Raw genomic sequence first — 26732 nt, forward strand, 5'->3', positions numbered from 1 at the left:
ATGACAGCTGTGAATAACAGAATTCTGACGGTTGGAGCGGGGACCGAAATACAGAGAGGGGTGGGAATGGAATGGAAGCAACGGGAACAGGGCAAGGCTGGCTGGCTGGCACTTCACTCGGCAACACTGTGTTGCTGGTCCCGCTGGCCTCCTTTTGAAAAGCTGTCGAACAGGAAGCCATGAAAGCCATATTTTAAATTATGCGTTAAGTGAGTATCGACAGTTCTCTGTCCTGGACTTACTGCCCGTTTGTCTCATGGGATGCATTCTGAGAGTTGGGATTACGAGGGGCACAGGAGGAGGGGGGGAGCAGCACCACCTCCCCCTATTCCATTCATAACTCCCTCCTCCTTGTGTCATCCTGTTTCCTAAACTAAGAAGGCCCCAAATGCCAGCCTCTTCTTGCGGAGGCGGTTCGACTAGCCCTTGTGGGCTGCTGCACCGAGCCAACTTTGGTAGTTCTCCGCTTAAAGGTCAACCGTCCCTCCTATTCCACAGTTACTCCGCTTCGAGTCAGAGAGTTTTGGCTGGCGACGGGGGCAATCGCTTTTCAGAGAGTGCCCTCTCCTGGCCATCCTGCCTTTAGGAATCAAATAATTTAAGTTGAGGCGCAAGGGGGGAAAGCTATTGTAGATACAGACTGAGGATGGTGTCCTATATGTGTTTAGACAGAGTCCCAGGCTGACACTAACCACTACACAGCACTGTCTCTCTTGCCAAAGCTAGTGCTGAGACAGCATAATGCATTTATACCTGTTTTAATTTATATACATTATAAAAATGTATTATAATAACAATCTTATATATTATTATATACTATATATTATTAATATTAATTACAATATATTAAATGTTGTTGTAATGATATATATTATTAACATAATATAATATTATTATTATAATATTATTGGTACATTATTATTGTGAGCCGCCCTGAGGCTTCGGCGAATGGGGCAGCATAGAAGCCTTATTAAATAAATAAATAAATAAATAAATAAATAAATCTTTATAAGGGATACCTGAAGAAACGTCTTCTTCCTTATATGCCCTGCTCTGAGAACCCTCCTGAAGGAGGTAAAAAAAGATACCTACTTGGAGGAGGGCCTTCTCTGCGGTGGTGCCCAGACTATGGAATGTGCTCCCCAGAGAGGTTCGCCTGGCACTGAGCTTATACTCTTTTCGGTACCAGGTCAAAACCTTTTTATTCAATCGTTATTTTAAAAATTAGTATTTTAACGTTTAACAGTTGCTTTTCATTTAATTTATTTTTATTGGTTATATGTTATTTAGTAAATTGTTATGGATGGTTTTATTGTATTTTGATTTTAATGATTGTAAGCCGTCCTGAGATGCTATGCATAAGGGCCGGCATATAAAAGTTTTAAATAAATAAATAAATAAATGTATCCCTGCTGGTTCCAAGAATCATCTGCATTTGCTCTGAACATTTGTAAGGCACCTTGCAAATCACCCCCCCCCCCCCAAAAAGGGCCACTGGAGTCGATCAGCACTACATGGCTGGGGCAGGATTGGGTCCTGGGGCTGCAGAGTCCCAGTTCAGCATCGCAACTTTGGGGTGGCCAACCTGCGGCACACAAGGTCACATGCTTTGCCACCAAAATGAGGGGGGGTGGAGGGACCCCCAAGTTTTTTAACGGACAACATTTGTGTCTGAGGCTCGTATGGCGCACCAAACGGTCGAATAAGCTTGATGAGAAAGTGATTTTGAGTCTTTAGGGACCCTGTAGCTGCTACAGAAAGGCCAGAGGGGCAAAATTGCCTTGCAAATAATCTAACTGGAGCCTTTGCTCCAGGCATTTTTTAAAAATTCCCCTCCTCATCTGTTTTAGCACCCATAGCGAGTGTGTGTGTGTGTGTGGGGGGGTAGAAATTACTTCCTGCAGTTGCCCCCTCCTGCTCTAACCAATACATTCCCCTGCTTCTGCCATGATCCCTCAGCGAAAGGGTACCAGGTGGAGAAGAGGCTGCCCCACCTCCAAAAAGAGGGTCCGGGCCCAGGGGTACTCAAAAAGAAGGTTCCTGGAAGCAGTTTAGCTAGACTGGGTTCAAAGCAACACTCTGTGCAAGCTCAGAGACCGTACTTACCGGATATACTTTATTTTATTTTTTAGAGAATAAGGAGCTTTTGCAAACAAATGTTTTGTCGCTGTGAGTGTGCAAAGAGGGAAACCCAGCTTCCGACAGCAGGACACAAGGCCCTAGCAGAAGACTGCAGCGCTGATGCTGAACTGTACAAAATTGGCCGTGACAAGTTCTTTGTGAAGTAGGGAATAGGGCCACCTAATGACAAAGCAGTGAGAAGATGAAACTGGATGCAGGCTGTTCGTCCAGATAATACACTGTGTCCAGGGGTTATATAACAGACTTGTGGATATTAAAACCACTCAATACATTTATGTAAACTGAAAGATTCAGACCTGTTTTGTGCATGAGACCCATTTGCACAATCACCATCTGTGCAAATAATGCCAGGAATACAGAGATCTTGGTTCTGAATGCGCACGACTATTTTGCATACATTTCCAGAGACCTCCCGTCAAAATCTGCCATGATCTGTTTCAAAGTGCCAAGTTGGAAATGCTGTGGAAGTCCACCAAGCTCAAACAAAATGGATTTCCCAGCATCTCACATCCAGTGATGACAATGTACACATCTGTGGCTCTACACAACACTAACTCATGGTTTATGGTAAACACAGTTTGTTGCTTTAGCCGTAAGTCTCTCTTGGAGATGAGCAAGCAAACTGACACTAGTTTTCTCTCTTTCTGATCAAATCCTCTCCCAATCACTTGCCAACCGTCACAGCTGTTTTATCTTCATGCTACCCCTGCAGGGTACCTCTGTTTCATAACATCAGTGCAAACCAGCCAGGGATAATCCATGGTTATGGGTTTTGACTTCACAAGAAACCACGGATTAAACAAGCCAGACTTCATAAGCCAATGACAAGCTATGGTTTCTATTTGCGGCTTGTAGCTCCTTAGCAAGTCATGGCTTCAGCAAACCACACCAAGGCTTAGAGTGACCTATAAATTAGTCTGTGTGTTTGTAAGGCGGACATGTATAAATAAATGCAAATTATTTTAAAAGATCCCCATTGTGGTCTTACCTGCAATGCGAAAATTGATATTCACTCTTTGCAGGGGATCTGGCTCTACTCTTGCTTCCAGCTGCCATATGTCTCTGGAAAGTGTTTAAATGGTGGATTTCTTCATTCCTCTCCATACTGTAGTTGGACGCAGGTCTCCTTTGCTGAACGTGTTGTATCTCCGATTCCAGTTTGGAAAATGGGTTGTCTTTGCTGTTGGCTGAGCTGTTGACACCTGAGTCTGTGTAGGTCTTAGGCAGCACATTGGGTGAATGATCCTTGCTTTTGCCAAGGGAACTGTCACTGCGGGAACAGATATTTGCAGATTGCCCGGAAATTTCTTTGATCTCATCCGCTGGCACGGTGAAAGAGTTCGTGGTACTGCCTTCCCCCCTAGGTTTCACTGCCGCACCAATTCCAGAGGGCCGCTTTAGGGTCCTTCTTTTCAAGGAATCCTAAAATGAATGGATGAGAGAACATGACTCGAAGGGCTTCCCAAGGTCTCACACATGAAAGGCAGCATATATCCAACAAGCTCCAAGTCTACCAATCCTCCGTGGTTGTGTTGGAAGGAATCTATAATCTTTTGATTCAGGGAGGATGTCTAGGCCCATAAAATTGAACTGGTTGGGGAACTGGATAAAGGAGGAGATGTTTCCATCTTGGTAAGACTGGAGGCACAGCAGGTAGGGTGATGGAGAACCAGCACAGTGCCCCGAGGCTCAGCTCTTCCGTGCCACAACCTTCTCTGGCCCACATCAACCCTTCCTTCCGACCCACAACTGTCGGCCCATCTGCATTCTGAAGCGGGATAAAAAGCATGCGCCCATTGAACCAGCAATTAGGGCAAGACAGAAAAAAATGACTGCAGTTATATTTTGACTACACATTGACAACAAGGAAGGGTAAATGTGCCCATTTAAGGGGGAGGACAGGAGGCGGGAATGGCCAAAAAGTATCTGTTTTCTCCAGACTCCTCTCCTCTCCCACCCTCAAATTACCCCCTTTAACACCTTTTATTCTACTGTATATATTTTAATTGTTATTATTTTAATTTATTGTGTATTTTATTCAATGTTGTGAGCCACCCCGAGGCTTCGGCAAGGGGCGGCATAGAAATGTTTTAATAAATAAATAAATAAATAAACACCTCCCCAAGTTTGATTTTCTGACCTTGGGGAGCCATGGGTGCAGTTCTTTCTGCACCAGCTGCATGGAGAGGGAGAGGGAGAGGGAGAGGGAGAGGGAGAGGGAGAGGGAGAGAGGGAGAGGGGGAGGGAGGGAGGGAGGGAGGGAGGGAGGGAGAGAGAGAGAGAGAGAGAGAGAGAGAGAGAGAGAGATTTTTTCAAAACTGAAAATAAAAATAGGAGATTGGATGTTTGGTGTGAGAGAAAAGAACCTCTTGAGACGTGCCCATCTCTCCGACACTGAGACCGCCAGGCCTGGCTTGGAGCCTCTCCCTCATGGTAGCTCTTGTCTCCAAAGGCAATCCCGGGGGTTGTAAGTCCTCACAAGGGTCGGCAAGTTTCTTCTCTCCCTTAGCAGGTGCACTGCCCTCCAGTGCTGGCCAAGTCCTGCTCCTCTCACTTTTCCTGTGAGGATGCCTCTGAGGAAGGCCAGCTGGAAGGGTTGTTTCCTCTTCGATCTCGTACCTAAAACAACACAGATGTGACCACAGATGAACAAAAGCATCTGCCTTGCACCCAACTTATTGTTTGCTTGAATAAACAGGGCAGTTTATCGAAACTTAAAGGCAACTGTTACGATGCCTTGAAAGAGACCAGAGATAAACTTATGTTTTGACTCATGTTTCCAGTGCTGTTACAAGGAAAGGCAGTTAACATCCCACCTCCCTTGTTCTGTAATATAATTACACATTATGACAAGAGAGGCAGTGGAACAGGGAAGGCACTGTCCTGTGGATGTTTAGATTTAAACTTGTATGATTCCCAGAATTCCCCAGCTAGCATGGCTGGTTGGGGAACACTGGGCGTTGCAGAACAGTTTCTTGTCTAAAGATGTGTAAGATGGGGCCCTGAGCTATGAAGCATGACGCCCCCAGTTTGAATCTTCCATCTGCTACAGGTTTAGTGGAAAACTTTAGGCAAGCAACTCTCTCCCCGCCTCTGAACACTTGAAATAATAATTGGTACCAGAAGGTTTGGGCATAGCAGTCCAGTTCTGCCCTGCTTGCTTTGGCTGCCTATATGGAATTGAATGTAGAAAGTATAATTAATCAAAAATATAAAGGACCGCAGAATAACATTTCTAGGTGAAGTTTCCAGAAGATGCAGAAACAAGCGTTATTGTGTATGCTAGAACAAGGCACTGCTTTGTGGGGTTCTGAGGCATTTGTGAGTTGAAAAGAAGTTACTATATTTTTAAGAATTATCCTACTAGGCATGAAATGGACTGTAAGTGGCAAAAAAGCAGGAACAGAAACTGCACAGGGGCGTTCAGATTATATCTATCAACACATACAAGAAAGATACTCTTGTGCTTGGTATTGATCCATTCTCGCAACCAGCCCAAGATTAACATGAGATATAAAAAAAATTTCTGCATTGTTTACTTTGGAGTGAGTCCTGCTAGTTCTATGGGTCTCAGCCCTGTTTAAATCTGCAGCCTAGAGATTCCCTGTTTACCCGCAAACATAGAAAAATCCAACCCTTTCACCGTGCCAGCATGCTTGAAGGATACACTCACTCTTTACAGAGAAACGAGCACCACGGCCCAATCCAATTTACTTCCAGTAAGTATGCACAGGATCACATTTTACAAAGCAGTAGCAAAGATGATATATAGTTGTCCTTTTTTAGTACAACACCAAGACCATGGGGATTTGTAAAAAAACTACATTTCCCACTGCTCTTGTAATTAACAGCAGTTCTTTATAGCATTCCTCAGAAATGGGGAAAACTTCCAGAAAAGGTGATATCCATGGAGCAGAGATTCAACAGGTGAGGTCAACTTCCAAGCATAGTGATCCAGAGCAGAGGAAGTTTTCCTTGCTGAATTCCTGCCTGTCCCTTAAAAGTGTAAAAGTAAAAAGTTCATGCATGTTTAGACAAGGAAGGGGGGGACCCTATAGAATGGTGTGCTTTAGCATTCTAGGAGTTGTATACCTTTTTTCCCGCCTATACACGTATTGCACCTTAAGAGCCGGGACTGCTTGCTATGAGGAAACTGCAACCCAGAAGGCACAATTGTATGTGTATTAGAAAAGAAAAGGCTCTACTCAGGAAAAAGAAACCAAATGCACAATTACAAGATGGGGATACTTGGCTGAACAATTCTGCAAGTGGGAATGATCTTGGAATTTTTTGTAACTTGAGTCAACAATGTGATGTGGATGCAAAAAAAGGCAAATGCTATTTTTAGGCAGCATTAATAAAAGTAGCACTTCGAAATAATGTGAATTTCTAGTTCTCTTTTACTCAGTTAGGCCTCATCTGGATTCCTGTGTCCAGTTCTGGGCACCGCAGTTTAAGAAAGGTGCAAGCAAGGTAGGAAGGGTTCAGAGGAGGGCAACAAGGATGATCCGGGGACTGGAAACCAAGTCCTGTGGAGACAGATGGAAAGAACTGGACTTGTTTAGCCTCTAGAAGAGTGAGGGGGTATAGGATACCACTAAGTACTTGAAAGGCTGTTCCAAAGAGGGCCAGGATCGCTCCTCAATCATCCCCGAGTGCAGGACATGGAATAACAGGCTCAAGTTAAAGCAAGCCAGGTTCCAGCTGGACATCTGGAAGAACTTCCTAACTGCTGGGGCAGTACAGTAGTGGGATTAATGGCCTGGGGAGGCTGTGGCTCTCCCACACTGCAGGCATTCAAGACACTGCTGAACCGGGATCGGTTAGGGATGCTTTAGGCTGCATCGAACAGGGACTGGACCTGATGGCCTTCTAACCCCCTTTACTGCTCTATTAGTCAATTTAAAAGCCTACAACTCCCAGCATTCCCCAGCAAGCCACTCTGGGCAGAGCATTCCGGGAGCTGTAGTCCCCCCACGTGTCTGGAATTGCACCTTTCTGTCTAAACACGGATTCGACCTAAAGCGGAAATTGGAGTGGGGGGAAAGGAGCACATGCACCCTAGTAATTCCTGAGGTTTATTCAGAAAGTAACCGCATTGCTCTCAATAGGATCTGCTGCCTGATGAGCTTGCTTACGATAGCGACGGCAGCCGCTTTCATGGCTTCCCGCAACAGCTCAGCGACACGCCCACTTCCTCCCGCTTGTCCCAGCCTTGCGTGGCAAGGGAACCGCTCGCGCGTGCGCACTCGCCCGGCCGTTCTTTCCCCCGCCCCAATCCTTCTCCTCCCGCCCCGTCCGAATGCTCTCACCATAGAGAAGCTGGCCAGAGCATCCACTCCTCCAGAGCCTCCCATTGGCTGCTCTACACCAACTCCAGGGGAGGGGACGAAGAAGAGAAGCGTCCAATTCACGGTCGCGCTGCGGAATGGGGAGGGAGAGGCGAGAGGAAGCGAATGCGCATGCTCACAGAGGTGGTATAAATAAGACGCGCGGCGCGTGGCCGTTCGCCATTTTCTGCTGTGTGGGTGCGGGTGTGGTTCCTTTCTTGCGGGGTGGCGGCGTTGGCTGCGTCATAAAGGGCTGAGGGCGCAAACAGAGGCTTCTCTATTAAGTGAACTGAGTGATTTTTCAGCTTAGGAACTACTGACTAGCGGGCAGGGACTTAGAATTTTGCAGTCGCTAACATTTTAAAGGTCTTAAGGGAGTGGCGCTCCAATAGAATAGGCTCTTGAATCCCCTATATTATATTTTTTAATCTGTATTTTTATTGGCTTAGGAGTGGGTGCGGTTGACTAGAAAAAAAGGAAATCTTGACTATCGCTGAGTTAGTTATAATTCATTCATATTGCCTTATTTTCTCTTGGGGGGGAGTTTTCAATGGCTTATATAGCTCTGTACTGTATTTTTAGCCTCACAGCAACCCTGAAAATGCCAAAAACCTTTTCTATTAGTGTTTTGTTACTGCTAAACAATAAAACTACCATTCAAGTATCTGTCTTAAAGATATTTAACTGGTTCTATTGTTGAATTCTTTTTAAAAAAATAGTGTGATAAACTACTCTGAATTACACGGTAAGGTGGGAAAGGGAGACCAGCCTAGGAAAAGGCTTAGAAAACAGGTGAAGATTGAATTTTGGTAGGCAGCCAAGGGAAAAATTGAGTCAGATAAAAATCTAACGAAAAGCAAAGTAATACAAGATGGGGATGAGTTTTTAAACCAGATAGTAAGGTTGGAGGTGGCAGTTTCAATATATATTTACTTTTTCCCAATAAAATAGAAAGTTCAGAAGCCTAGCTGGCTTGATTCTGACTTGAGATAATTGCAGGCCGTATCTAGAAAAGTGTAAAATCTATTTTCAGTAAGCATATAACTTGTCTGCCATGGACTAGAATTAAGTAAGGATTTCTTTATCAAGATGTACAGGTTTTGCCCAAAATCTATAGAAGTGCCTGCTGTTGAAGAAAGATACTTGTTGAGGAGATAGGGTCAGTAAAGAGGGACCCATAAGCTTCCTGGGAGATTTACCTTATTAAAGCTTCTTTTCTCAAAACGAGCTACAGTAGTACATTGGCAGAATAATGGCTGATTTTGCTGTCTTTTTCACAGAATATCATTTCTGCTAGTTTAAACAGGCTTCAAGTCCAACATGGTCCAGCCTACAGAGTTTGTAGGTCTTTGTCTAATTCTGCATGGGATGGAGTCTTAATTTCTAGCCATGCAAGAGTGATAAACTTGAAACCATTTTGCAAGATGAACAGCATTTTTCAACTTTAGTTACAAGAAATAGATAATTGCAGCCTACGTTTTAAGGATCAAAATATGCATATACCTGTAGGTCTCCTTTTTGCTTCTTTCAGCTACTCTTTGCCCCAGGGTAGCTTCAGGGAGAGAAGTCTTAACTGGAGTGCTTTCTGTACATCTGGTCGGGGGAGATGTGCACCCTTTGCTGCTCCTCTGGCTGCTTGTATGCTCCAGAAAGAAGTTAGTCATAATTTCAAGAATTGATTTTAGAGGATTCTGCTTTGCCTACAATAGAAGAAATGGGGTGATAAGTCAGTGTGGGTTGAATATTTGTTCTTATCAGGGCAGTGACTGAGACTTAGAAACCTAGAAACTGTGAGTCAGAAGGGGCCTCTCCGGCCCTCTAGTCTGTCCCTTGGCTTCAGCCAGCTCTGCTCACGACATGGCTGCCATGTGCATGTCCAGCTTTTCCTTGAGCACCTTCACCAGTGGTGCCTAAGCCACCTCCCTGGAAGCCCATTCCACACCCTCGGGGTCCTGACTGTCAGGAAGTGCTTCCTGGCATCTGAATGGAACCTGGGCTCCCTGTGCTTTGGTCCACTGGAGCGTGACCTGCCTTCCTCAGTAGGGGAAAACAGGTCTCTACCCATCTCCATGTGATATCCCCTCACATACTTAAATGTTGCCAACGGATCCCCTTGGAGTGTCCTTCAGGGTGAAGAGACCCAGTTCCCTCAGTCTCGCCTCATATGGCATCCTCTGCAAACAGGCCACCAACCTTTTGGCCCTATGCTGCACTGACTAACCTGGCTATATCCTTCCTGTAATGAGGGGCCCAAAACTGAACACATTGCTCAAGTTGCGAGTGCACCAGAGTTGTATAGAGTGGCAGTAATACCTCTCTCGCTATAGAAGCCTCACTTGTCCTCTTGACCACCGCATCACACTGCAGACTCATGTTTGGCCTGCAGTTAACCAGCATCCCAAGGCCCCTTTCACAAGTGCTGCTCTTCAGCCACTTGTCCCCTAACCTGTACCCATGACCCCCATTCCTGTGCCCCAAGTGCAAGACCTTGCACTTAATCCACATTGAATGCTATCTTGTCTCCTGCCCACTCCCATAGTCTGTCTAGATCCTTTTGGATCTGGGGTACCTGCTCCTCAGTTGTGGCCACTGCCCCAGGTTTAGTATCATCTGTGAATTGGATTAGCAGACTGTTCACTGCTCCTTCCATGTCATTGATGAAAAGATTAAACTGGATCAGCCCCAGGACGGAGCGCTGGGAGACCCCACTTACCACTGGCCACCATCCCGATGATTCCCCACTAATGGTTTATTTTCTTTCGGTCAGTCAACCATGCTCTAATCCACCGGACAGTGCTTTGGTGTATCCCAAAACTCCTTAGTTTCTCCACCAGGATATCATGGGGCACTTTGTCAAAGGCCTAGCTGAAATCCAGGTAAACCACATCCACTGCATCCCCTCCATCTAGACATCTCGAAACCTTGTAGAATTCCACGAAGTTTGTCTGGCAGGACCTGTTTTTGCGGAAGCCGTGTTGTGTGGCTGCCAGCCTCCTTTCCCTATCTAGCTTCACTAGATCTCACAAGCCTTTCCATTGTTTTTCCTACAATGGACATAAGGCTTAACTGGTCTGTAATTCCCCATGTCCCTTCCACTACCCCTTTTGAAAATTGGAACCACTGACGCCACCCTCCAGTCCTCTGGAACTTCACCCGTTCTCCACGAGGTCTCAAAAATGGAGGCCGGTGGGTGTGAGAACCCCTGCCAATTCTCTCGGGTGTAACCCATCAGGGCCTGGTGCCTTTGTAATGTCCAATGCACTGAGGAACCCCTTGACTTCTAGGGGGGTGACTCTAATCTGTGCCCGTAAGTGCCCGGCCTCATCTAATCTATGTGGGCCTCCCCTGTCCTGCTTTGAGGAGAACACACGAGGTATAATCATTTAGCATCTGTGCCTGTTTCCTCGTATCAGTCACTGGATCTCCTTCCTCCTCACTTAGTGGTTCCACCACTTGTCTCCCCTTTCTCTTCCTATTTACATGCTGAAAGAAGCCCTTTTTATTGCTCTTGATATTCTTGGCAAGTCTCAGCTCATAATCAGCCTTATCCTTGCGAAGAATCCTTCTGCAACGGGCCTCCTCCTCCCAGTATACCCTTTTGTCTGTTTCCCTCAGTGCCCATTCCTACAGAGGTTCCTCTTTCGTCTAATCCCTTTAACCACCTCCTTTTGCATCCATGGCGGCGCTCTCCTCCACCTCTCCACCTTACTGACTAGAGGTATCGTCAAAGCTTGTGCCTCCAAAACTTCCCTTTTGAGTGCTATCCACCCCTCAACTCGCCTTCCAGTAACCTATTCCAGGAGACTTCCCCCAGCTTCTAGTGCTCGACCTGCCGCACATCCCCATTCCCCTGATCTCAAAGCAAAGGATGGAGTGATCACTCACAGCCGGAGCTCCCCTAATAGTACTTAAAATGTCAGCTCCTCCTTGTTGGTCAAGACCAGGTCAAGGATGCCCCCGTCGCCTCTTGTACCCTCTGTGTGAAAAACTCCTAGCTTCTAAGGAAGCGACGTGACCTATATCCGGGAGACTGAAATCTCCCATAATTACTGTGTCTCCCCCAAGATCCTTAGAATCCGGTCGGTCAGGACATCATGCAGGGTCTCAAGTTGACCCTGGAGGGTGATAACATGCCCCCATTGTCAGGTCTCTTTCCCTGTCAGAACTTCTAAGTTTCACCCAGACTGCCTCTACCGGTTTTTTTTTTTTTTTTTTTTATGCTCAAAACATCTAACTATAAAAATTCACAAAAATGTTATACCCGTTCTGCATTAACTCACAATACAAACCAATAACCATTCAGTTCAAACCTGGTAAAACCAAATAACCCAGGCTATTGTAGCACTCCAAGAAAATACACCACCCACAATTTATTTCCAATCTCTCCACGACATCTGAAGCGATAGTGGAGTAGTGACATCGTTGAAACTATTGTGTGTATCATTTGCATCTGCAAAGACCAAGCTAGGCAAATTCTTAGCCTTGCCATCCTTCGGGTGGTCGGTAAAAGAAAGGGATCCACGCAATTGCTGGAACTTACATGGCCAATCACCCATCATCTCTCAAAAGTAACCATCCTCGGGGAATCTTATCCGCAGCTATATGGATACTGAGTGTCCAGGACACCAATTATCTCCAATGCCTGTTGTGTCTCGCTTCTTTGTCCAGTTGAGCACACGTAATTGGCCACTTGAGTACCAATTTGGCAATTCACACAACTCTGCCCTGCCAGCATAATTTCTGTACTCTTGCCATATTCAAAGAATCCTCAGACACGGTACCAGATGCCAATGAACCCTCAGGTGAAAATCACGACCAAACAATTTAACACAAACCAAACCTTAATAATAAAACACTCATCCACTTAAGCCCACTTCGCTTCAAACGTGAGTTGTTCAAGTAACTATTGGAATGCAATGCCCAATTAAGTTAGTATGGTTTTCCCATCAGCATTTCTGTGGTGGTGATACTGGCTCACAGTCCCTAACCACCTTTGCTCGCCAGCGGTCTTCATCTAGGTGTGCCAAACCTTCCAGAGTCTTGGAGTGACGTCATCTTGTCAACAGTTGTAGATCTGCATATCGGCACCAATTACTACCAAGGTTCCTCTACCTTTAACAACCAATCACGCAGTGTGGCCTGGTACTCACACCAGTGTTAGTAATCTCTGAACCAGTGCCCAGCAATTTTATTCCAGCACCTTGGTAGTGTTGTGCCTAACGGCTCGACAGAGGGCCAGAAGTTCACAGTGAGAGTTAGTTGTTGGAACAGGAGGGTTTATACTTGGTGTCCAGGGCCCAAACGGCCCCCCTGCAGCCCGACTCTTGAGGCTTCCTTATGAGTAGCCTCCCCGCATCCTGGCTCTGAGTTGTTGGAGCAGGGTGCAGCTTCCCATCCTCTAGACTCCGAGGTGTTTGAACAAGTTGTCCCCCAGCCTCCAGACTCTGGAGCTGCTGGGCGGAGTCCTGGGGAACAGGAAGACATAACAGGAAATTTAGTCTCCATCCAGTTCAGGAGGAGATTACAGCTATAAGACCAATTGTGGCGGCAGGAGAGAAGTTTGTCCCACCCACGGACAGAAAGGCGTGAGAGAAGATAGAAATCCACATGACCTTCCCTGTAGGTTTCAGAAAAGAGGGGGCAACTGAGCTGCGAGGAGCTCATTGCCAGAGCTTATCTGTTGCATCATAAATCTTGTAGCGATTAGCAATAAAAGTCTTTAGTTTTATTGCCGACTGCTGTGTGAGTTAATTGGAGACGTAAGGTATGGCCTCACGACAGGTAGCAAGGTACAATCAGTTTTTCACACACGGTGAGACCACAAAACTCAGCCCCTTTTCCTATATTGACTTGTGGATCTTGCATGTACATAATGCATGTTTATCTAGAGTCAGAATCCTCGAGACCATGTTAGTATGTGTACCAGTTACAGTTGAGCAACTGGTGGTGTTTCCAGGAAAGACTTCGTGTGCCATCACTCTGCCTCATTCATGGAATTTTATGGGGGTCCAGATTAATACCTGAGAGGTCCTAGACAACTAATAGGGTCCTAGTGCTCTGTCTCAGCCAGCCAGCATTGAACTTCCTTTGTTGTAAGCCGCCCCAAGGCTTCGGCAAGGGGCGGCATAGAAATGTTATAATAATAATACTAATAATACTAATAATAATAATGTTACCTGGATGGTAGATTTTCAGTAAAAGTTTGCACAAAAACTTGAGTCAACTGTCAATGTGGGGATGCTACTGAAGCATCTAGTTTTGAGCAGGCCGTTGAGGTTCTCTGAACCTGCCAGGTGAACACCTGGCAATGAGGACAAGTATCTACTTAGTAGTTCTTGCCTCCAGGCAAAGAAGGCATAAAGGATGCCCATTGGTCAAGGGCATTTGGGTGCCACAGTGTAAGCCCTTATTAAAGGCAGCTGTAAGAGCCATCGGTGGGTTGGGGGAGAGAGTAAAGAATATTTAAAATACTTTTATACTGTTTATTAGTCCAATGACTCTCTGAAATAGTTACAATAAGTTTATTTTTATGAATTATTTATTAAATGCTTTTGTATGCCATCCTATTATACAAGATCTCAGGACGGCTTACAATATTTTAAAACAATTTCAATAAAAATCACAAAACAGAGCAACTAAACTTAAAAGTTGTTAAATTTTAAAATACTGTTTAAAAAGGTTTTGGCCTGGTGCTAAAAAGAATATAAACTTGGTGCCAGGCATACCTCTCTGGCAAGTACATTTCAGAGTCTGGGTGCCACAGCAGAGAAGGCCCTACTCTGAGTTGATGACCTTTTTACCTCTTAGAGCAGTTCCTGGAGCAGGGCTTCTCCCATAGATCTTAAGGGGCAATAAATCCAACAAAAACTCTATGCATAATCCGTAACAAAGCACCCACAACAAATCAAGTTAGGGCAACCAGCAATCCAAGATAAAGTGCCTTTTTATTTTCCCTACACTTTAATTCTTAATTCTGATTCTAACATTAGGTTTTACTATCTTATACTTCATTGTATGCTGCCACATTGTTGGTTTTGTGTCGCTGCCTTGAGATGTCTGTAAAGGACAAGATATAAATGCTTTAAACTAAACACTGTAGAATTTAATTATTAAAATATTGGGAAAATAACTTTCGCCTGGTGCTGACAGAGCTGGTGCCATAATGGTACCACAACTGTGAAAAGGCCCTTTGCCTTGTGGCCATCTTTCTTAAAATTATTTTGGGGAGGGCCAGGCAGGCTCTTAGAGAAGGATCTGTGATACTAAGGCACAGGCAGGCATTACGAAGGAGGCATTCCTTTAGATATCCTGGTCCCAAGCAGTTCAGGGCTTTACATGTTAAAGTTAGCACTTAAATTGGTAAAGTATCCAAAAATTTAATAATAAAACATTTCTAACCCATCCTTTACAGCAGTGTCTGAGGATGGCTTACAGACAAAATCCACAACAATGATAAAACAATTCATTATATGACAAATAATTAGCAATAAAATTAGTATATTCGATAAATACAATAAGAGTCAGAATAAATAAATTAGGAAAAAAGTGACTGTTGGCGTAAACTCTAGAATCCCTTATTCTTAAAATGATGTTCAAATAAAAAGGTTTTCACCTGGCACCAAAAAGAGTAGATAATAAGGTTTTCTTTTGTCTTGAGTTGGGGTAAGGGAAAAGCTGGGTTTGGAAAATTGAAGTCAGAAAAGGGTGGAAAAATGGGAATTAAGAGATTGAAAGGTCTGGATCTGAGGTAATAAAAACTATGAGAAAAAGCATCTGAGGCACCCAAAATTGTGGTTGGGAAAATGGCGGGAGCCCCACTCAACTATGGGGCGTTCAATGTATTCTTGGTATCAGCATGAAGAAAAAGGAACAATAACTTGAAGTAATTTTTTATTTTTCAATCTAATCCCCCATAACTTCAATACACTTGTTACATCTAGAAATTAACTCTTCAATTCCCTGTAAAAAATACCCTTCCTCGTCTAAAAAATGTGCGTTAATTGCTGCCTTGAGCTCTTCATCGTTGGAAAATCACTTTGCACGAAGATCTTTTTTTAAAATTGGGAATAGATAGTAGTCACTGGGGGCCAGGTTTGGGTGGGTGGTTTATTTCTTCAAAACCACAGCAGACTTCGAAACACATCGTGTGAACGGGTGTGTTGTCATGAAGAAGCAACACACCTGTGGTCAGTTTTCCCCGCCTTTTTTCTTTAATTGCTTCTCTTACGCAGTGGTGCGCAAGGTGCTGCATTTATGGTTTCACCTTTTTTCGTGTACTCTATCAATAAAATTCCCTTTGCGTCCCAAAACACTGGCCATGGTTTTTCTGGCCGATGGAGTGACTTTGAATTTCTTCGGAGAGTCAGCACCTTTTTTTATGCCACCGCATGGACTCCTGCTTACTTTCAGGTTCATAGTGATGAACCCAAGTTTCATCTCCAGTAACAATCCGGTCAAAAGTACTCGATGGATCTTCACCACAGAGCTCTAAAAACTCCCTGCAGCACTCGACTTGCACTTGTTTCTGAGGCGCCATGAGCATTCGCGGCACCCATCTTACACAGACCTTGGAAAGGTTAAGACGGTCATGAAAAATAGTAAATATGGTACCAATGGATAGGTTTGTCATCTCTGTTAACATTTTGATTTTTATTCGGGCATCTTCCAATACTAGTTTCTCAGTTTTTTTCATAATTTCTTTCGTAGTGGCAGTAACCAGCCCGCCTGAGCGAGGGTCGTCTTCAGTGCTTTCTCTGCCCCTTTTAAATTCGCTTGGCCACTTTTGAACAGTAGATATTGAAGGTGCAGAGTCCTGGTAAACGGCCACCATCTCTTTGTGAATGATTTTTTTACTTTTTCCTTGTTTTGTAAGGAACTTAATCACAGTGCGGTGCTCGATTTTCTTCAACATCGTTGTGTCGGTCATCATGGTCATTTTTCACTGAGCATTAGTAGGGAACTAATGATCACACTTATTTCAAATTTTCCATGTATACCCAAGTTACCCACATCAATAGCAAATCAATCCGATACCGAGAATACATTGATTCAAAGTGAGCTTAGCTAAGACAATCCTGCGGAGATGCAAAGCCCCCGTGAATGTGATGCAAAGTAGGCATCCTGTTCTCTGAATGGATGGTGGGTTTTTATTATTATTAGAACATTTCTATGCCGCCTCTTGCCGAAGCCTCGGGGCGGCTTACAACACAATAAAATACAATACAAAAATAACAATATAAAATTAAAATTAATAATATAAAATAAAAAATATAAAAGATACAAAAAGTTATAAAAGAAACTTTATAAAAGAAAAGTAAAGAAAAGAAGTTGCCCTGGCCAGATAAATAAGTAAATATTGTTAACAATAACAATATTTATTGTTTAAATAAACGTTTAAATAAAAAGGTCTTCACCTGGCGCCGAAAAACAAATAACGGCGCCAGGCGGACCTCTCTGGGGAGCGCATTCCATAGATTGGGCGCTACCGCAGAGAAGGCCCTCTTCTGAGTACCTACCCTCCTGATTTCTTTCACGGAGGGTTCCCGGAGAAGGGCCTCTCCCGCAGATCTCGGGGGGCGGCCGGGCTTATATGGATGTAAGCGCTCCTTCAGGTAACCAGGTCCCAAGCCGTTTAGGGCTTTATAGGTCATAACCAACACCTTGAATTGGGCCCGGACTTCAATGGGGAGCCAGTGAAACTGTCGGAGGACTTGAGTCACGTGAACATAACGTCCAGTCCCTGTCAGCAACCTGGCAGCTCTAATTTGAACCAATTGAAGTATCCGGACCGTCTTCAAGGGAAGCCCCACGTAAAGGTTTCATGAAGGCAGCCTGGAGGGAGCGGGTTTAAGGTCGATCCACCTCAAAGAACTGAAGTAGCATGGTTAGAGGCAGGTTTGCCATCTCCCCTTGTTCTTTGCAAATTTATCTGAAACATTTTTAGCCTGTTTGTACCTATCGCGGGTCTCGGAATGGCACCCAAAACAACAGCACAATTTCAGAAAAGCTTACAAAGATAAAATTCCAATGTAAAAAGCCACCAACCCTTTAAAATACTAAGTAGATAAAAAGGTTTCGGCTTGGCACTGAAAAGAATAAAGCATCAGCAGCAGGTGCACCTCTTGGGAACAGTTTCCAGAGGTGGGGCACTACCACAGAAAAAGCCCTACTCCGGGTAGCCATTCTTCTAACCTCTTTCAAGGATGGCTGAAAGACCCTCTAAGAAAGACCTCCGTAAGAAAATCTTACAAGTTCAGGCAGGTGTATATGGAAGGAGATGCTCTGACTCCCAACTGATGCTTACATCAAGTAACAATCTTCAAGAAAATAATTCTGTGCCAGTTAACTGGTGGATCACTTGCCAGTAGAAGTTACTTCTGAGTAAACATGCATAGGATTAGGTAGAGTGCCGATAATGCTAGTAGATCCTATAGTTTACAAACCTACTTAACTCTGCCACCTGAATCCCACAATTTGTGGCATGGGACTGTTTCCCACCACCACCACTTTTAAACAGAAAAAAACCATAAATACAGAACTTCACAACAATAATATAAGATGACCAGAACACAATTACTAAGAAAAGAATAAACGATAGAGTACATCCGCCACCACGGAGAGCAGTACTACCACTATTCACATACTATAGCAATAATATATAATTTACTTCAATTATACCCATATCCCCCCCCCCCAGAAATTCATACGTTCTTGAATAGGCTTACACCCTTTACCTTCTATCAATACTATTAGGCTGTTTGCTGAGCTGTAGAAAGCTTGAGAGGCATTGTGACAGCTTATTCAAGGCAGGAGGGTGTAAGGCATAAGATTTTATTTACGTAAAGTGTAATGATGGTAAGATAGCATAGAAAGGGATAGCTAAGAGAGCAGAGTTGGGCTTTGGGGACCTATTTTGCTGTATTGCATAAGAAAATGGTATGTACATGCTGATTTTCCTAATGAAAGCGTTCTCTTTTAAACCAGTGTCCATGCACACACATGTAACTTGGTGTATCTGTGCCATCAAGGCAGTCACTGGTGCCAAGTTCTAGTAGACTGGAAATTCCTCCTAATTTTAATTTCTCTCGGTTAGTACTGAGGTAGTACATACCTGGAGTGTGTCTGAACTAGTTGATAGAGGAAGTTTCCAGAATTCAGATATGTACATACTCCTAATTCAAAACGAGGAAGTATGTAATGCCCATGTTTTGAAACACGGATGGGACAGGACTGAATGGCTGTTTAGCTCCCCAAATCTGCCATTGGAGACCAGCCTTGAAGTGCTGACCTTGACTTTGGTCAACTGCACTTGAATTCCCCCACTAGCCAGAGGCTGGAGGAAGTGTCCTGGAGGGTGAAGGCCCAGTCCTGCTGAGAAACAATGGGCTGTTGGACTGTTTTGTCGGGCAGAAGCACAGAGGTCAACTTTGCCTCTGTGTGTGACCTCTATAGGAAATAGGCTTTTGCGACTGGGGTGGCATGTAAGTATTCCAAATAAATAAGTCTGTGATCCTCAAGCATTTTGTTGGAGCCCAGGGGATACCTTTTTGATCATTGTCCTTGCTTGGGCTATTTTTATTTTATTTATTCAGGAAATTTATAGGCTGTCCATCACTGTTGTCTCTGGATGGCTTACAGAATATTCTAAATCCTAATCAAAATAAATGAGCTATTCCACAAACAGCATAAAACTGGCATATTTAAAATAAGTTAAACAATACACTTAAAACTGATTGAAGTTAAAATATTGGCCAAATAAAAAGGTCTTGACCTGGTGCCGAAAAGCATAAAATGACGGCGCCAGGCGGACCTCTCTGGGGAGTGCATTCCATAGTCGGGGCGCCACCGCAGAGAAGGCCCTCCTCTGAGTGCTCTGTCTCCTGACCTCTTTCAAAGAGGGTTCCCGGAGGAGGGCCTCTGCTGCCGATCTTAGGGCATACAGGGGAAAAAGGCCCTTCAGGAATAAGTTCCTTTAGGCTTATTTTGATTGGCTTATCAGTTGTCTACCCTGCCTCATTAGCCAAAATGGCTCCCTGTGTGGTTTACAGAATACAATGGTGACAATATACATAATAAAATTAGTAAGTGCAAAATTATAACAGAAGAAAAATGCTGCAGTGCAAACATGCAATATTGATTCTTAGACCAAAGAGCGTCTTTGTGTCCTTCTGTACACGCCTGTCCAACCTCCAAGATCTTTGTCTGAGGTTCTCCTCTGGGAGCTCTTTCAAGGAGATAATTCACATCATTCTCTTGCATTCGGGTACAGTGTTGTTTGCTGCTGTCTGTGGCTTCAGTGTCCACTGGGGGCTTGGGACCTACCTCTGCCGATAGGGGATTTCTGCTGTATTCGGTCCTGACGCTCCCTAGTCAGTCACTAAGGTCTTCCAAATATTCTTCCCTTTCCTTTTGATTCTTCCCTTTCCTTTTGATTCTTCCTTGCACGTTGGGTTTTGTGGACTTGATCGTCTTTAAGTAGGTCCAAGTTTACACGCACCTGGCTCCATAAAGGCAGTTGGTTGGCCGTTTGGGTACTCCAGTAATTTGTGTTTACAAATACAAGGAAGATGTTATGCCTGTCCACCTTGCCTTCTAAATAAGATTGTGGATCTCTTCAAAGCAGATTTAGTAAGTCACAGGCTGAGCTGTGGAATTCTTGCTTTCCAGGAGGACCATGTGATCTTGCAGCTACTTCGGCAACAGAAATATTTAAGGAAAGGTGAAGCATTTCCATTACAGTCTTTAGCCAAAGCTGTTGCTCACAGAGCTCTTTTCTATACCTCCTTTGCCAGGTCAAATGAAACATGTTGACAAATACCAAACAATTTCCTTAAAAGGGGGCTCCCGGAGAAGGGCCTCTGCCTCAGATCTTTAAGGGGTGGGCAGGCACATAGGCAAGAAGGCACTCCTTCAGGTATCCAGCACCCAAGCAGTTTAGGGCTTTATAGGTTATTACCAGAACCTTAAATTGGCCCCGGACTTCAATTGGCAGCCAGTGTAGACGGTAGAGGACCAGTGTGATACGAGGGTATCTGCTGGCCCCCTTTAGTCACCTGGCAGCTCTATTCTGGACCAATTTACTTTATTCAACTTAGGTACTGTATGAACTGGCAAGTTTTCTCCAATCAGCCAATTAAACATAGCTTTATTTTGGAAATAGTATTTCCATTCACAAAAGGAAAACGGTAAAAATCTGAGACCAGTGGTGCAAAACTACACATGTTTACTCAGAAGTAAGCCCCATTGTATTCAGCGGTGCTTAGACTCAAAAGTTACGTTCATCATGGGCACCCCTTGGGGAAAATCATCCCCCAAAGATGAAAAATCATTCAACCAGGCCTGCCTCTTTTGAGTTTAAAAAAAGGATGTGACCCACTGCCACTAATGCTTAAAGATTTGACATAAGCATTTGAAAACAAGATTGCCCACCCTTTTCACGTGAACCTTTTCTCAGATTTTTCTAGATTTGAAACCGCCTGTTTTAGTATTGAATCGAGGGGAAGGAATTCTAATTTTCCCACCTCTAGCCTTAAATTCCTGTATCTCTGAGGGAAATGGTATTTTAAATAGAATGAATCTTCTAAAGAAAAGCTTAAGCTTTAGGATGTGGAAAGAGAAGATAGACTGATGGCTGGAAAGAATAGTAAAGGGCCATGATGTCGTGCAGGAGGAAGAATTTATGAGCAAAGAATACTGGCAGAATAGGCTGCCTGAGAACTGGGAGGATTTATTATTTATTATTTATTTGGAACATTTATATGCTGCTCCATTCGCAAAAAACCTTGGCTAAAAGCATTATTTTAATTTCCAGTTAAAGCAAATTACCCAGCCAGAAGAGCAGAACCAGTTCCTCCCATCCACACAGTCGGGACTGAATGAGGCTTTCTGTAGTGGAGCCCAGAGGGTAAAGTACAACTCCCAAGACCAGCCTTCGGTCCTTTCAGCTAAAAACAGTGGAAACCTGGAAGAGTCCTACCAGAGACTTCAAAAGACATGGCCGGTGTCCTTTGAATTCTTGAGGCTGCAATTCCCGGTGTTTTTAAGTAGTGGCCATGCTGGAATAGAAGTCCTGCATACCTGGAGGAAGGCAGATTCAGGAGAATAGTTTTCTATATTAAAAACATTTTTGTTTCTGCGTTGGTTGGCTTTAAGCCATGGCCAAAATGTAGGAGTGTTTTGGTCCTTCATCTGCACAGATGGTATGGGTGGAAAAGAAATGATTGCTTGAAAGTTCTAGCTAGTCCAGGGAATGACAAGCAATGCGGGGGGGGGGGGGAGTTGCAGGCCTGACTTCAAAATGTAAGAACAACGAACCACCGATACCTGCTGTTTGATCTTTGGAAAGTTCTATGCTCCAGCCTCTGCAACTTTTGGCGGGTAACAGTGGAAAAAGCTATTCCAACAGTTTATGCATGTATTTAAAACGTATCCAATACCAAGGGTCTCGGGATGGCAATACAATAAGCAGCACTCATAAATAGAACACAAATCTGCAAAAAAACCCCAAATATTAAACAAAATTAAGTCTTAAAATATAGGAGGAATAAAAAGGTTTTAGCTCGGTGCTGAAATGAATAAAGCATCGGTGCCAGGCACACTTCACTGAGGAGCAGGTGCCAGAGCTGGGGTGCCACTGCAGTAAAGGCAGGTACCCACTCCTTACCTCCTTGAAAGAGCTCCCAAAGGAGGACCTCAGACAAAGATCCTGGAGGTTGGGCAGGCGTGTACAGAAGGACACAAAGACGCTCTTTCAGGGTGCCCTAAACTGTTCAGGGCCTTACGTCATTGTTAGCACCTTAAATTTCTTTATTTAAAACTTTTCTATGCTGTCCCTTTATGCAAGGCATCTCAGAAAGGCTTCCAATCATTAAAACAAAGCACAATAAAACAACCATCGTAATGTAAAAAAATTTGAGCCTAGAGAACTGGTGTTGCGTGATCACATCTACCAGTCCCTGCTTTTGATGTACCACATGCCTTTTCATATACATCTGCCCAATATAATTTTAATTCATTCACCCCATCTTTCTTTTGATGTAAAAATATATCTGTTTTATCATGAATAGATTTTCCGATTCTAGCTCGTTTTTCTCCTAAGCCATTTAAATTCCATGACACTATCTTCAGTGTTTTTTTCCATATTTTCAATACATCAAATGTTCTTTTTGGTTTCAATATGTGAATAAATAAACATTCCAACAAAAACTTAACTACAATTGCGCCCCCCCCCCCCCCACATTCATATATAGGAACCCCCCTGCCCATCTTCTGGAGCTTTTCCTCCTTCCCACTGCTTCGGGCTTCCGGGAGAGGGGGGAAGAGGAGCCATCCCTATACGGACTCCAGACACCCACTCCACCCTCCCCGACCATCTGTCCTCTTTTATTCTATACCCAAATTTCTGTTAAATTTCTCACTTATCAACACTTGGTTCTGTGCAATGTGGAGGCATTTTTACCTCATCCTTAAAGGCTTACAATAATAAACACAACAAGCATAATGTGACTAAGCATGACCATTAAAAATTTAGTTTAAATATTAAAATACTGGGTGAATAAAAAGGTTTTTACCTGATGCCAAAGGGGGAAAAAAAGCCAGGTGAACCTCTTTGGGGAGCGCATTCCACAGTTGGGGTGCCACCGCAGAGAAGGCCCTTCTCCGGGTATTTATTCTCCTAACCTCCTTCAAGGAGAGTTCCTGGAGGGCCTCTGTTTCTGATCTTAAGGGCCAGGAGGGCATATAGGGAAGGAGATGTTCCTTCAGGTATCCTGGTCCCAAGCCATAAGGTCCCAATACCAGCACCTTAAATCGGGCCTGGTCTTCAATCGGGAACCAGTGTACCTGATAGAGGACTGGTGTTATGTGGGAATAATGACTGGACTCCATCAGCAGTCTGGCAGCTCTGTTCTGAACCAATTGGAGTATCCAGGCTGTTTTCAAAGGCAGCCCCAGGTAGAGCATGTTACAATAATCCAACTGGGAAGTTACCCGAGCTTGTGTCACCATTGCCAATCAGTTCTCATCCAGCTAAGGACACAGCTGGTGGATCAAGCTGAAGGAAGGCGCTGCTCGCCTCTAGACTCCTTTCCATCAGCCTTAACCGTCTGTGAAACCTTGTTAACTCTGTCTAGTCCAACCGAAACAGGAAATATGGCAGATAGTTCGGCAAATGCTATCTTGAATGTGAAAAGGATATTTCATAGAATGGTTTTCTAGATTCTTTCCCTTTAATTGCCCAATATCACCAGCAGCTGCTGTATTATCATACCATATTACATTGCATGAATTGACTCAGGCTTTGTAAGGTCAACTAAGTTTCTAGTGCTAGTTTTCACCAGGAGAGTGCGCCCCAAATTTGCAATAAATTATCTCCAAAGTAGTGACGCAAAGCGTTCATCCCACTGACTTGTCCACTTTGCTTTTTAAAATCAGGGTAGAGGTATCAGAAGTGACCTTACCTTGTTCTCTTTGTACAAGGCTTGCAAGTGTAAAACGTTACGAAGCTCGTTCCTGTTGTTGATGCTCAGGGCTGTACGTGGGAACTCCTCCTCCATCGCAGTGCTCGTTTTTTTCAAACCCTGTGTGGAGAAATGAGGACAACTGCTAACAACAAAGCTTTTAAGTTCTTGATTCTTACGCTCTGGATGTTTCTGAGCACAGTCGTAAGTTGGTTTTGGAAAAGCAATGCAGAAATAAAAGAAGGTAACCAAGTCTTAATTCTGAGCAACATGGCTTTGAGTTTCAGCTTTTCCGGTGAAGTTGTTGGCCTTTCCCTTATAAGGTGCAGTTTGCATTTTTAATGGGTAGGATTGGTGGTGCCAAAAAGCTTTCAGATGAGAGTTCCCATAAGGGGTAAAATTTCTGGGAGTATTGCAAGCTTCAAGTTAGGGTTCAACCCCTGGCAATTCTCTCACCTGTCGCACCTGGCCAGCACAGGCAAGGAACTGTCCTCTTACTCAGAAAACACTTGAGGCCCCCCAGAAGCCATCAAGCCCCCTTCCAACAATCAGCACAAGCTTGTGCAGAGAGAAATGGTATGGGGGGGGGGGGCTAGGAGGGATTCTCTTGCCTCTGCCTCCTGCAAGAATGTGGGACATAAAGCTCTACTGCTGCAGCATAGGTGAAAACTGCCCCCCCCCTTAGTTTCTCATGTTAGATAGGAAGCCCTTTTCTTAGTAAGATGGAGATATATTGGGAATACTTGTAGACTGGAAGGCAGGAAGTGTAAGCTTTGCCTACTCTATATTTTTCAGACAAATAAACTCATTTTCTAAGTATGGGGTGTATTTGTGTGAATGCAAAACCAGGGTTTGTCTCTGTGGGTACATTTTCCAAACCTTTCAAGACAGCCTGGAGTGCATGCCCCTCCCCTTCTCTTGGGGTGGATTGCTCCCCAAGATCACCTGGCGTAACACCTGTGCCTGTGCGGAAGTGGCTGTTTGCATTCCAACGTTTATAATCACGAATGCAAGTCTGTGTGGTTTGAAAATGTCCGCAAACTTCTGGACTTGAGTTCTCAAAACTTGCCTTTTTTTAAAGGGCACACTGTAAAGTGCACTGCCCCAGGAGAGCTTCTCTACAGAGCTGGAATTGGGTGAGTCCCTGGACCACCTAAGGGTGGCACCTGCGGGGGCCCTGGTCCCCTTGTCCAGGGCTTGGGAGGGGCCCCAAAAAGCAGTCTAGAAGAGTGAATACATGAGCAAATAACCCGTCCAGATGGTGCTGTTGAAAGAGGAGTATGGCCCTTGGCAAAAGACGAGCGGCAAAGCTGCTTAGGGAGGCCTAAATAAATGAATTTAATGGGACTTTGGGGGAAGGGTTACTGCTAGAGGAAAAACCCTGAATTGGGGTGTGGGAGGGGGTCAGAAAATGGCTAGATCCACAATTCATCTGCATGAGGATGCTCTCTTGAGTCAGGGAGTCTAACTTAATCACCTTGTTCAGGGTTCCCCTTCTTGGCCCTCATCTGTCCCCACTCCAGAGATGTCCTAAAAGCATGGAGGATAATGGAACATGGCAAATAAAGCAGCATTTACAGTTTGGGACCAGGGAAGGTGTAAAAGCTTAGTTAAAGTTATGCTAAGTTTCTAAACTTGATATTCAGAAAGCCATTCTGGCCCCAATTGTTTGAGAAGGCTTCCTTGGGTGTAAAACAGCTTTTTCCACCTTTAACACCCCTATTGCTTCTAAAATTGCAGTAGAGGGTTTTTGGAACTGGTGGGTAGTGCTTATAGCTGTTAAGGACAGATGGAAGAGTCTGGAATTTTCTTCGTTGGCTCTCCACCCCAGTACTTTCGCCTATAACATGCTTTGATCCTATTTTAATATTTGTATGATGATACTAAAGGGAGACACAACTGAATCCAACCCTAACATGCCGTATTTTTCATCCTTAGAAATAGCACTAAGGGTTAAAGTCCACAGGGCTCTCCTAAAAGGACCCGAGCTTTATGATGATCCTCAAGCCAGGTCTCTTGCGGGGTGCAGATGGGAATCGGCTTCCGTATTCAACCCCGCAGAAATGCATTGTGGGAAATGGAGTCCTAGAGTTGGTTGCCGAGATCTCTGCTTCTAGCTCTGGGAAAAAGCAGAGGGTGGGACTGGTTTTTAGGCTTTTGGGGAAAGTGCAGCCCTTTCAGGTCTCACGGCGCACACAGAGGGATCACGGCGGTCGCTTCTTACCTTCCTGCTGAGGAACTCTCTAACCAACGAGGCAGCCACTTCTTCTATGAAGGAGGTTTCCATTGTTCCACCTCCCCCCCCCCCCCGCGATCGTGCGGGGGGAGTGTGCGTGAAGAGCACACACTTGTGTGTCCGGCCGGCTAGCTGATGGCCTGCCCTCCTGGCCTTGGCTAGCTCGGGTTGCAGCCACTGCCTACCGTTCGTTCGTAGGCTGTGACGCTGCCGTTGGTCCGTTGCCATGGAAATGGTGTCATGGGAAGAGAATTCCCTCCCCCCCCCCCCAAGCTGGGAAACTGCAGCATTGAACTCACCTTTGCAAGTGGAAGGGTTGGAGTGCACCATTCAGACATTCAGAGATGGTCCCTTGAAAGCTTCTTTCCTCCTCCCTTACCAAATTAGCAGAGGCGATCTTTTGCTTGGCCTCGTTACTTCCACACAAGCACTTCCCAGTGCAAAAGCAAACAAAACTTGCAATGAACTTACTCCATACTTTGAAACAAAATAAATGGATCAGGACAAACTGCATCTCTTAAAGGAAGTAACTCTCAATGAACAGTCTGAGAAACATTAATGAAACAT

The 26732-nt window shown here is 44.5% G+C and overlaps 1 protein-coding gene across 1 annotated transcript in view; it reads right to left on the minus strand.

Annotated features, from left to right (window-relative positions):
- Positions 1–26217, minus strand: part of MINDY4 (MINDY lysine 48 deubiquitinase 4) — a 112687-nt gene extending 86470 nt beyond the window's left edge. The window contains exons 1-5 of the mRNA XM_044424988.1: positions 26154–26217; positions 23930–24049; positions 8976–9172; positions 4509–4761; positions 3131–3564 (exon numbers count right to left, since the gene is read on the minus strand). Of these exons, the coding sequence (XP_044280923.1) occupies positions 3131–3564; positions 4509–4761; positions 8976–9172; positions 23930–24049; positions 26154–26216 (1067 nt within the window). The 5' untranslated portion in view covers position 26217. The remainder of the gene's footprint in view (positions 1–3130; positions 3565–4508; positions 4762–8975; positions 9173–23929; positions 24050–26153) is intronic.
- Positions 26218–26732: the final 515 nt, after the last annotated feature.

This window comes from Varanus komodoensis, unplaced genomic scaffold (assembly GCF_004798865.1).
Source record: "Varanus komodoensis strain SLA01 unplaced genomic scaffold, ASM479886v1 scaffold15, whole genome shotgun sequence".
Taxonomy (NCBI): Eukaryota; Metazoa; Chordata; class Lepidosauria; order Squamata; family Varanidae; genus Varanus; species Varanus komodoensis.